Genomic DNA, 12,898 nt, shown 5'->3' with positions numbered 1-12,898 from the left:
ACTGGCTTAATCTATTGAAAGATCATTATTGTCAATTTCATATTTTAATGATTTACTTTTTACTGGGTAATTTGTTTGACGATTAATTTTGTTTCTGGCTTAATAAAACCATTTTTAAATGCCATTGATCTTTTGAAGACCATTTTAGATGCCACTTATCTTTTTAAGACCATTTTTAGATGCCATTTATCTTTTAGATGCCATTTATCTTTTGAAGATCATTTTTAAATGTCACTTATCTTTTAAAGATCATTTTTAAATGTCACTTATCTTTTGAAGACGTATTTTAAATGTCATTTTGCTTTCAAAAACCATTTTGAAATTGCATTTACCCTTTAAATAGCATTTTAAATGCCACTTATCTTTTGAAGACCATTTTTTTAGATGCCATTTAACTTTTAAAGACAATTTTAATTTAGATGCCATTTTTTTATAGACAAAAAAAAAACACTTATGAACATTCCGTTTATCGTACGAAGAAAGGTACCAGATTCTTTAAAAAAAAAAAACAATTTAAGAATCTAGCCATCTTTTAACAATAGACTTTTAATTTATTTTATCTTTTCAATACTAATTCTTCAAGCTTGATTTTAAATCTAATTTATCTTTTGAAGACAGATTTTAGTACCATTTATCTTTTTAAGACATGATATTAATTTCTGTACCTCAGGGGCAGACGAATGCAAATCCAAACGTCAAATGTTTGAATATTGTTTTGAAACAAGCCTAAAATATCTACTTTCTCTAAGTGATTTCTAATCATTTATGGCGTTAATTTGTATTTTCAGTATCTTAATACATTGGTTCTTTCATTGTAAGACTTACATTTCTTCCAAATCAATGGACATGATCATAAACTGGATACAAAAATCGAAATGTCATCTCACCAAATTCTGGATTTGCATCCGTCTGCTTCTGAGGTACAGATTTAAACACAGATTATTATATGATCAAATCATTTACAGACACCGTAATATACAGATACATTTGATATACTAATTTATTTAATAAAACATAGATCTTTAGCAGTAAAGCTCAGGGCCAGTAAAGCTTATAACTAAGTGCTTGGTAGTGGCAAACTCACTTATCAATATAACTCCTTTCTCCAGCAATATGGCCGCATGGATTTTGTATTAATTTGAAATCAAAGATGTTTAAATCCAAGGGATAAAGTTTATTCGATGAAGAATACAGTTTTGTGTGTGAAATAGGAAGAAAATCCTTAACAAGGGTTTTCTGCTCGATGGCTACTATCCGGCTCGATCGGCACATTTGGCAACAATCCTTGAAGCCTCGGGCCTCGTTGGTTCCTGGCCGAAAGGTGGCTGTGCGCTGCAATATTTCGTTGTTTGTAAAAGGCATCTGATGAGAAATACTGATCACATCTTTATGTAACAGATGATCAAAATATGGTGCATTTGGTTCACCAGTGGCCTACTAATTTAAAGCGCTGTGTAGGTATGATGATGAAAAAACAGCCTTTCTGATGACTGCCCCCTATTCTCCCCGATTCCGCCTCAACCCAGTGATAAACTTCTTCTTCGGCAGTGGCTTCAGGCTGGAATAACTTGCCAAAGTGGTTGTCCATTCCACCCAGGAACGACCAATTTAAGGAAGACAAGAGACTCTGTAGAGACAAACAAGATTCTAAATGGTCACTATGACTGCCCTCTGAGAGAGATGAATCAACTCGACCCGAGCACCCATCCCTGGAGGCTCTATCCTCCCAATTCCACCTCGATCCAGGAACAAACTTACTCTCCAGCAGAGTGGTTTCAGGCTGGAACAACTTGCTGAACATGGTTGTCCATTCCACTCAGGGGCAACCAGTTTAAAATAAAGATAGGGTACTAATGTTCATCATTTTTAGTTGCTAGAATTTCATTCTTCCTTGCGCTTTGTACCTGCAAGATGTTTGGTAATATTAGCTTTGATATTATAAAAATGAACTAACTAAATATCACTCTTCTAATATAGTCTTCAACTATAAAAAAAAGGGTCTAGATTATGCAGAAAAATTATGCTTTGGGCCCTAGTGAGGTGCCACGATTCGGATCCGTAGAGGAGAATAGGCGTTATGCAGGCGTTACATACTTGGAGTTTGGTTTTCACTGAGTAAATATCCGATCTGGAGACTGCCTTCATACTGTTGAAAGAGGCGTCAGCTACTCCTTCCAGTTCGTTTTGAAAGCTGCCATTTTCTGTGTCATATACTCGGAGGTATTTGAAATTCTCGACCCTTTCGATGACTTGGTTTGACAGAGTCAGGGGATTTTGAGTATTAAGGCACGAAGAGTTACACAGTACATGGCACACAGACAGAATTCACGGGTTTTCAGGGCCAAACTGCGAAACTTCAGAGGAACATTTCTCATGGTAAGCTTTAAAAATATCCCAATAATTTTTTTCCAAAAAGTCATTTAAATTTTTTATTTTTTTTATGATCTCAAAATGGAGTAAATCTTTAATTTCTCGGACTAGCATCTTTTCCTAGCATAATTGCGATAAAAACGTATTTGACCAATGAAGCGATACGCACCAGACGCGGACAAGGGAAGCGGCTGGGTAGGAGAGGGGTAGGGGTTTGTGGAGGGACTGCTTGTCCGAGAAATTAAGGATTTACTACATTTTGAAATTACAATTTTTATTTTTTTTTTAAATGACGTTTTGGAAAAATTTTATTAAGAATTTTTTTAAAGCTTACCATGAGGAATGTTACTCTAAAGTTTCGCGGTCTGGCCCTGAAATACGTGTATATTAATACCGTATCCCTAGAATTATTAAACATCTTTGAATGGAATGTAAAAATATTTTATTAACATTAAACTAACAAACTATATGACATTTCTTCATAAGCAGAATAATAAAATATCGTATGTAAATTCAAAATCACAGCTAAACTCTCTTCTAAGCACACACCTTTCTTGCAAACGAAGAATTATAATGGACATAAAAATAAATACGTGAGCGTCATCTTATGACGGAAAAGAGTCGACGATAATTAGGAAACGGATTCTTATCGATTGATCGAGAAATACAAAGCAATGCGCTGGTCGGGGTGCAGTTTACTCGGGAGTGTTCGGACGACGGTGTGCAGCGGTCGGTCTCTAGAGCTTGGTGAGCAGGTCGGAGAGGTTGAGCGCCTCCGGCAGTTCGATGTCCTCGAGGCGGATGTCGGAGGGGCTGAAGGGAAACTTCACGGCGAAGTTGAACTTGGAGTCCATCAGGAGGTTGTTCTGGAAAAGAGATTTAGAGATTAGTTTTAGGTTTAAAGATATCGGGACAAGATTGACAGAGATAAGCATGTTAACCACCATTCCCATAAGAGATAACCGCACGGGATACGGTGTATTTTGATAGTCTTATGTTCTCTGATGCCAGTCTAAAAACCGGTGAAGCACTCCTTCCACATACACATGTGGAGAGACTGGAAATTCTCGGTCTCTCACGGCTGCAGGAACGGCGAGAATGGGGTGACCTGATAGAGACATACGAGATACTAAACAGCAACTATAGCTGCCCAAATTTGGATCCCATGTTCGAGCTTAAACACGACGCTCGTCTTCGAGGTCACAGTCGCAGGTTGGAGAAAACGAGATTCAATCTAAATCCACGGAAGCATTTCCCGAGCAATAGGGCTGTCGATGGTTGGAATAAGCTGCCACAAGAGCTGATCTCAATGTGTAGTCTCAATGGGTTCAAAAATGGAATAGATTTGTTTGGGAAAAGTTAAATTGCGCCAACAACTAACTTTCGTTAAAACGGATTTAAGCCTATCAACTTTAACCTGCTCGCTTAAAATTGATATAATGATAATAATAATACCCAAAGCGGTATTTTAAAGGTGTTGTAATTATTATTCATTATAGGCAGGCAGCCTTCGCTGTGCCTATACATTGTATACTGCTTTTTATCTGCATTCCTTTTCCTTAAAAAAAACGTCCAAACAGATTTTGAACTGGTTGACTGAAATGGAATGGCCGACTAGGCTTGGCAATTTATTCCAGTCTGAAACTACCCTGCTGGAAAGGAAGTTTATCTTGGGATTGAGGTGGAATTGGGGACAGTAGAGCTTCCAGTTATGACCTCGTAAATTTGTGTTGGGATTTAATTGATACATCTCATCATTTTAATGAACATCTTTGTGCAAAATGTTGAACAGAGTTGTTGGTTTCAAAATTGACATATTCCCTTCACAAATATTTTCCCTCTCTGCTGCAACAAATTTAAATTTGAATGGCTTTAGTGATAACCCTAACTCGATTCCACCTGAGATTTATCAGGTCCGAAGCTGAGTACACTTTTATTTTGACCAGAACAGTGATAATTATACTAATAAAATAATGGCTCACATGCTGGGGCTGCGACGGCGTGCCGCGGTCGCGGTCGCGCTCCTGCAGACACGCCTGGATCTGGCGGATGAACTCGGGCGTGATCTTGGGCTCGAACTCCTCGGCGGGCGTGTACAGGTTCAGGATCTTGCAGACCTGCGGCGCGCTGAGGTCGGGGCACATGTCGCACGTGGAGCGCACGTCCGCGGGGGACTTGCGCGCCTGCATGAGGTACACGGCCTGCACCGCCGGCCGCAGCGCCGCCAGCGCGGGAGCCGCGAGCGCGCCCAGCTGCTCCTTGGCCCACACCTCCAGCGAGGACAGGTTGTACCGGATCTGCATGCCCTTGGACCAGCGGCAGAGGTCCTTGCGCAGCAGCAGCTGGTTCAGGCACGACGCGCACACGAAGTAGTACAGCTGCACAAACAAATAACAGGAGTTACAATCTGTACTTGGCCGAGTACCGATCCCTGGGGAGCCCCACTGGTGACAAATAATCACGAGGGTACAATATTAGCGTATTATTAGAATCAGACCGCACACTGAACCCTGGGGAACCCCATTGGTGACAAATAATCACGAGGGTACAATATTAGTGTATTTTTAGAATCGGACCGCACACTGTACCCTGGGGAACCCCACTGGTGACAAATAATCACGAGGGTACAATATTAGTGTATTATTAGAATCGGACCGCACACTGAACCCTGGGGAACCCTACTGGTGACAAATAATCACGAGGGTACAATATTAGTGTATTTTTAGAATCGGACCGCACACTGTACCCTGGGGAACCCCACTGGTGACAAATAATCACGAGGGTACAATATTAGTGTATTATTAGAATCGGACCGCACACTGAAACTTGGGGAACCCCACTGGTGACAAATAATCACAAGGGTACAATATTAGTGTATTGTTAGAATCGGACTGCTCACTGAACCCTGGGGAACCCAACATATTAGTGTACTATTGAAATTTTGGCTGTTAGCTGGTTAAACAAACCAGGAGTTGAAGTACTCTGTTACTCATCCAATGTTATCATTCATTCACGCCAAATATATCTGTTTAACCAGTCTTTCATCATCCATTTGTTCTACATGATCAAACCATCTCAGTGACCCTTTAAACTCTCTCTTTCTATTTATAAAATAATTTTTTAAATTATTATAAACATATGTAGCGTTCATTTCACCTGAAAAAGTGTGATGACTGAAGAAAGCAACATCATCATTTTCTATAGAATCCAATACAAAATATAATGCAACTCTAAACAGTATTTCACATAAAATCGGAAGCATCGATCTGCAGTACATTCACATTCTCCCTACCATGAATAAATGAACTACAAAGAAACGTGGTCTATAAAGAGACCACAGGACGCAGTCAACGTCACTCAGCTCAACAAGTTCAGTCGAGCAGTCAAGTCAGTCAGCAACTCCTCATCGCCTTAACACTCATGCTACATTATTCATTATTTATTCGCCATGTAAACATCAAACAGTAACCATGTGTCATCTCCGTCAATCTCTAACTGGGGTAGGAGCTCCAACCTGCAACAACTAAATCCTGCACATACATTTCTACTTATTGTTGCATAATAAAATCTGAACCTGTTGGAAGATCTGCATGACCAGGTCGTCATCCACGCCGAAGTACCGCAGCGTGTCTCTGGCGCGGTCCAGCTCCCGCGTGAGGCTGGCGGGCGAGAGGCGCGCCGAGGGGGAGGGGGGCGCTCCGTCCTGCGAGGGCGCGCGCCCGCGGGGGGCTCGTCCCGACACGCCCGAGATCTCCTCGAACTCCAGCAGCGCCGGCACGATGAGCTGCTGCAGCTGCTGCTCCAGTAGTGTGATGAGACCTGCAAATACATTTGGTTAGGTTGGATTATTACTATTATTCATCAAACTCAAATCTGCTCCTGATAGTGCATAGGGCACTGCATTGGAAAGGTACATGCAGTGTCGACCATGTTTTACAAGAAGGTAAGGTGATCAGTCTTTCGCTTCAGGTGCCAGTCCAGTCAGGGGTACAGTATTATTGACTTTGACTATGTGGTATGCATTGTTCAAGTATTGTCACAACTTCTACATCCTTTGTACCCACAACCACTGTTCACTTTCCACCTTAGTATCCTTTGATCATCCGCCACAAAAAGACCTCGTGTCGTGAATTGCACATTTATTTCGTTGAACCTGTGCCGCATCACAGACTTTGTTTCCACCAATCACCAGTGTTGAGCTCCAGATTGGGGGCCTGCCCTAGTGTTGGTCCCATCATCAAATCATCTTTATAACAAGCAAATAACTATAGTGAAAGTGCTGTGTTCACCAAAAAAGGAATAAACTACCCAGAAGCCAGGCCTTGGAGATAGCATCCGGATTCCTGTCCCTGATACCCCTTCCTGTCTTCCTAAAGGTAGGATTTTTATTTGCTGTAGTTTGTTTGGTGGCATACTGTTCTTTTCCGCATCTTTTCTTTCCATGCGAAAATTGACACGGATCAACAATTCAGTCAAGTAATACTCATGCAAAATTATAATCGCCATCCCAAGTGCGAAACTCCAGCTGTCGATGTAAGAAGATTGAACACAGGCAGGTACTCGTAGCTCATAAACCTGCCGCTTTTAGTTCATTAAAATTCATTGTCAAATAAATTACTGACCTTGATATATCCAAACGGCAATGTCTGACAGGACCTGGCGATACTCGGACAGATCGAAGTTCTTAAGGCACTGCTTGTTCTGCGTCGGAGTGTTGGACACTTGGTAGGCCTGGTCTCCGCTGTACTGCTTCAAGCAGTGCAGCAATCTGTCGAGAACAAAAATGCGATGAAGTCATGGGCATGGCTTTAGAAAGGTAAAACGCATTGAAAACAAGCACTATCCCATCTGTGACTGGGAAAAATAAGGAACCATTTATTAAACCCTAAAGATAAGAATCCCCTGGAAACGGAAGCTGTTTATCAACTGAGTTGCCAAGGATGCGATAAAGTGTAGGGCGCACAGCAAAAAAAAGGATTGACAAACACAAAAGAGCATGTAAACTTGGGCACCCTGACAAATCCACAATAGCGGAACACTTATAGACACTGGACTGTTTTACGCCTTCGAACCAATTTTTTTTACATAAACCCAGTAATTACAGTGCACGAATAATAAAAGAGGCAATTGAGATACACCCAAATAACACAAACAAAGACGACGGGCTTAAATTAAACTCAACATGGTTCCCAGCACTACATACTACAAAAACTAATAGAAATGTGCCTACTGCCGACTGCGACACGGTACAAAACACACAGTTTACCCTGAAGATGGCTTCTGCAATGGTAGCCGAAACGTCGGAATAAATCCAACACACACGGTATCACCCAAAAAAGAAACATATTGACTATTCCATCATCGAAGACGACCAAACGAAGCCCAACAAATTTAATACTGCCGGCTTCCCAACACTCGAACGCTATTCTGTCGGCAACAATTCTAATTCGTCGAATGTTAATAACAATAATGTTTGGATAATTTATATAGCGCCATTTTTGTGAAAATCACCTCAAGGGCGCTGTACAATAAATAAATATCCCAACACGTCTTGCGGCTACAGAGCGCATGGACGGTTGGGATTCTAGTTCCTCGTCTCCAATTGTGATATATTACAACTATGATATATATGAGCTAGATAACAGAACGTCTTGCAGCTACAGAGCGCATGAACAATAAGAAATCTAGCCTCTATTATTTAAAAAAAAAATATTTGAAAATGAAGTTTAGAGTTTAAGTGATATTTTAAAAACGAAATAAAAAGCAAATTTATAAAATTGAAAGTTAGATAACAACAAGTCTCGCAGCTACTGAGCGCATGGACGGTTGAAATTCTAGACCCCATTTACTAAATTGTGATATTTGATAGTTGATAAAATTTACATAATATGATAAAAATAATATGACAGTTAACATAACAAAAAGTCTTGCAGCTTCAAAACGCATCGACAAATGGAATTTCAACAACATAAGAATGATTTTAAAAAGTTAATAATAAAAAATAATTTTAAAAAACGCAATAATAATACATCGAGCAAAGAACTAGTAAGTATGGCAATTAAGTGAACATGTAACAGCACAAAAAGTAAAATATAAAAAACTAAACAAAGATAGCATTCCTTAACTTATAATTAAGGTTAACAAGACAATAGACGATACTCAAACTCAAACTCGTCCCTGCTTTATTTTGGTATGCAGCAAACAGGATCTATTGTCTTTTTTCTAGTAAATGACTGTAAAAACACTTGGTTCACATTTGGCTGTTCCCTGGGAGATGATAGTAGAAACGCATCTGTGTGCGTAGTGTAGAGTGTAGGTACCCAGGAATCTATGCGCTTGTTAATTTTGTTTGTTATTGTTATACGCATATTTCCCGCTTAAAATTTCTGATTATTATTATTTTACTTTGATTAAGATGTCAGATAAACTTGTGTGTGATTACTTTTGATATTCGTAATTTGACGTGATACAGGAAAAAACCTATCATTTGTTTTAAATGAACATAGATAGGTAGCACTATATTGCGCGAGTCTCATTTGTTACACGAAGGCGGGGTGCGGTCATTGCAATATAACAAACAAAATAACGCGAGCAATACCTGAGCGTGTTGGCGAGCCACATGACAGAGACGTCCATCTTGTCTCCTTTTTTCTTGACCACTTTCTTCACTCCATTTATAAACACTCGGAGAAGAACTCGCACCTGGAATGAAAAAACCACGTTATAATAAATTTAATATTTATTTAGATATAAATTAAGACACGAATGTCATATAAGAGGGTTTTTAGTGTGAACGCCAAAATTCACATCTGATATCTATCGCTACAGAGATGAAGAACATTAAGAGAAGGTAATATAGAAGTCTAGACATCTACAGGGCTTATGATCTGTCAATAGCTGGTTTAAGTGGCCACTTTACACACTGTGTAACATTCACCATTCTGCCTATATTTGAACATCTATATTCCTTCAATTCTTTCATCTGTTGATGTTTGTGAAGCTAAAGAGCTGAAACCTTTATTTATGCGCGTGAGATTCATCTAAATGAATTATTTCACCTACATACTAAGCAACGCCTGAAAATGTTATTTTTTCAATTTCTATACTTCTTCATGGACCAGGTAATTTATCAACAATATTTTGAGTTTGTCCAAATTTTTGTAGTTTTGTAGTTGTAATATGTTAATATAAACAGCTCCCCAAGGAGTTGAATCCAGTTCTTGTCTACAAAAATTTGGACAAACTCAAAATATTGTTGTTAAATGAAAGATATAACCCCTACAATACATCACGTTGGGTGGTCAGCAGTGTGACGACCGCTCCTTCCTCTCGCTGCGAGGGAGTCACCCTGGCTACTGACCTTGTTGTCGTCGTTGATGTGGTCCGTGTAGCGGATGCACATGAAGAGCACGTAGGCGGGCAGGCCGGGCAGCAGCGTGACGGCGGCGCGCGGCGCCAGCTCGCCCACCAGGCGCTGCACCAGCGCCGGCTCCGACCCCGCCGCGTACTCAAACATGCCCGCCGCCTCCCCGGCGCGCTCCTTCTTCCTCACCTCCGGCAGGGCGACGCCCGAGCGCGTGCTCTCTGCAAAACACAACCGATCAACAAACATTCGTTTACACCCGATTCATTATCCACCCCAGTAATAAGCAAAACAAACAAAATGATCTTTTAAGAAGAAATATTTGTGTTCTTATGATTCACCCAAATGTTTCAATTTTGTGGCTTCGCTTTTTTCCTGTCCTTAAGACGGTAGTAGGCCAAGAGACAGTGGGCATCCGTCCGGGTGAGTTCCACACCACTACACACCTCTGAGTGTTTCCCCGACTAATTACGTCTAATACCAACCAGAGAGAGGGTCGTGTCCCAGTTCTTGCAGGCGGAGCAGATAGCGCTCGCAGCGCTCGGTCAGCTCGTCCAAGCGTTCCTGGAGGGACAGGTTCTGCTGGGCCAAGCGGGACACCTCACCGCGCAGGAATTGGTCCGCTCCGGCAGGACCTGCCGCCAACATCCTGGAGACAAACACAGACTCGTTATCATTATTAACTCATTGCCAACATCCTGAAGGTAAACACAGACTAGTAATCATTATCAACTCATTGCCAACATCCTGAAGATAAACACAGATTCGAAATCATTATCAACATCCTGGAGACAATCACAGACTCATAATCATTATCAACTCATTGCCAACATCCTGAGAACAAACACACATTCGTAATCATTATCAACTCATTGCCAACATTCTGGAGACAAACACAGACATAAAATTATTATCAATTCATTGCTAATATTCTGAAGATAAACACAGACTAGTAATCATTATCAACTCATTGCCAACATTCTGGAGACAAACACACACATAAAATTATTATCAATTCATTGCTAATATTCTGAAGATAAACACAGACTAGTAATCATTATCAACTCATTGCCAACATCCTGAAGATAAACACAGATTCGAAATCATTATCAACATCCTGGAGACAAACACAGACTCGTTATCATTATCAACTCACTGCCAACATTCTGAAGATAAACACAGACTCCTAACAGACGATAAATATAGTTTGGCAGGACTGAGATGCATAACAATCATGCGAGTAAATATCAAATTAAATAGAGAGTAAATATCAAATTTTCGTACAAAATGTACAAAAATTCCATCACTTTGGCAAGTCCAAATCACGTTTGGATTTTCAGCCGAAAAAACGTTCACAGCTACGTAACGATCAGTCTTACCCATCCTGGCTGGTATTCCAAACGCTCTCGTGGCCGTATTATCTCGAGTATTTACATACAAAATACAGGACAAAAACTATTTTCTCGTGCCACGAGAGTGGTTTAGAATAGCACACCAGGTGTCAGTCCAGGAACAATGAAATATTGCAGAGTGGAACCACCTTCAAAGCCAATATTTCAAGAATCGAACCCTGGATGGTTACGCCACATTTACTTTATGTGTTTGTGTTTAGCACATTTACTAGGTTGCGGCGTTAAATTTATTTGCTACCTACTGGGCCATAGTTTAGATGTTGCGATTATACTACTGTGGGTACAATATTTTTCTCTCCGGCCCTAATAACAGCTGAACTGTCACTGAGTGAACCGGCGCGATCGCAAATAATTTGTTTTAGCGATCAATAAGTCATTTTAATCCACTGTGTCGCGTTATAGCATATTAATAATCGAGATAATCAAGTGCCGATTCTGACCACAGGATCTGATCCTGCCTGCCGCGAGAGAAGACTGGAAGGAGCCCAGTACAAGGTGGGTAATTGCATTGATTTTTATTGGGGTTCAGTGGCAAAAATATTAAGATAACGCAAATCTGCAAACCAGCAATATTCGAGCGTCCACTGGATGTCTCAAGTAAGCGGACACTACGCTACGATGCGGACATTTCTCCACTGGATTTAGTTTTTCAGGATTTTTACCCGAGATTAACCATCGAATAGAAACCTTTAGTGCTTGGCCATAGTGGCTAGCGTTTTGCGGCGCAGCGCGGGCGCAGTGGACTCAAACATAATAATAATAGTAAATCTTTATTAACCACAATATAAGTAAAGTCGGCCTCGTGGTGTAATGGTCAGCGCGTTTGCCTACCATGCAAGAGATCTCAGAATTACTCAAATTGTTGTAAAGGTATACATGGTTAGATGGCGGACGTCAGCCACTAGCAATTTCTTACAGCCTGACTAAAACTAATGAAAAATACAATAATAATAACAAGCGTAGCGTCCATCCCAAATCCCAAATAATCTGAAGGTCAAAGTCTACAGCTCTCGTGTTCTTCCGGTGGCAACATACGGTCTTGAAACCATGTCACTCACTGCTAGAAGTGTTCACAAAATAAGCGCACTCAGCGGTCTATGGAAAGACAAATGTTGGGCGTCTCCTCAAGAGACCGAATAAGGAATGAGGAGATGAGACGAAGTACAAAGGTGACCGATATCGCAGAAAGAGTGAGAAGACAAGAAGCTGATAGGTGGATCCCCAGAATACTAAACTGGAGACCCTACGAAAGTCAAAGGAAAGCATGGAGACCACAGAGGTGGTGGACTGACGACGTCGTCGAACTCGTGGGCCATGGATGGAAACAGAGTGTCCGAGACAGAAAAACATGGAAAAGTCTGGAAGAGGCCTATATCCAGCAGTGGAGAGTAACGGGCTGATAAGAGCAAGTAGTGTCCATAGTGACCGCGCCCGCACCGCGCCGCAAAACGCCCGCCACTATGGCCGAGCAATTAGTCGGAGCTGTATCCTTAAAGAAAATAAATATAATAGACTAACTTTTGTTGCCTCTCGCATTCCTCCCGAAGCCTTTCCAGTTCCGTAGCCAGCTCGGTAGCGGTGGCGGCGTGGCGTTCCCTCTCCACATTTAGCTCCTCTTCCAGTTGTCTGCAAAAAAACATATAAAAATAAAATTTCAGTTGTCAGTGCGTTTGCCTACCACCCAAGAGGTCTCGGGTTGGATTTCCGACATGGTTAACATGAATTTTTTTAATTTAAAAAAAATAAAAAATTT

At 40.9% G+C, this 12,898-nt stretch overlaps 1 protein-coding gene across 2 annotated transcripts in view; it reads right to left on the bottom strand.

The window, feature by feature from the left end:
- Positions 1-2,793: 2,793 nt before the first annotated feature.
- didum (dilute class unconventional myosin) overlaps positions 2,794-12,898 on the bottom strand; it is a 48,351-nt gene continuing 38,246 nt past the window's right edge. For both annotated transcript variants that reach the window (XM_088230273.1, XM_088230272.1), the window contains 8 exons: positions 12,664-12,771; positions 10,219-10,382; positions 9,731-9,954; positions 8,969-9,072; positions 6,993-7,138; positions 5,945-6,189; positions 4,353-4,748; positions 2,794-3,236 (listed from right to left, as the gene is read on the bottom strand). In XM_088230273.1, coding sequence (XP_088086399.1) covers positions 3,108-3,236; positions 4,353-4,748; positions 5,945-6,189; positions 6,993-7,138; positions 8,969-9,072; positions 9,731-9,954; positions 10,219-10,382; positions 12,664-12,771 — 1,516 coding nt within the window. In that variant the 3' untranslated portion in view covers positions 2,794-3,107. The remainder of the gene's footprint in view (positions 3,237-4,352; positions 4,749-5,944; positions 6,190-6,992; positions 7,139-8,968; positions 9,073-9,730; positions 9,955-10,218; positions 10,383-12,663; positions 12,772-12,898) is intronic.

The sequence above is a fragment of the Micrasema longulum genome, unplaced genomic scaffold, assembly GCF_059751315.1.
Source record: "Micrasema longulum isolate JH-2025_06_02 unplaced genomic scaffold, ASM5975131v1 h1tg000745l, whole genome shotgun sequence".
Lineage (NCBI taxonomy): Eukaryota > Metazoa > Arthropoda > Insecta > Trichoptera > Brachycentridae > Micrasema > Micrasema longulum.
Note: the sequence above shows the minus strand (reverse complement) of the source record. Positions and strands in the feature narration are given on the sequence as shown.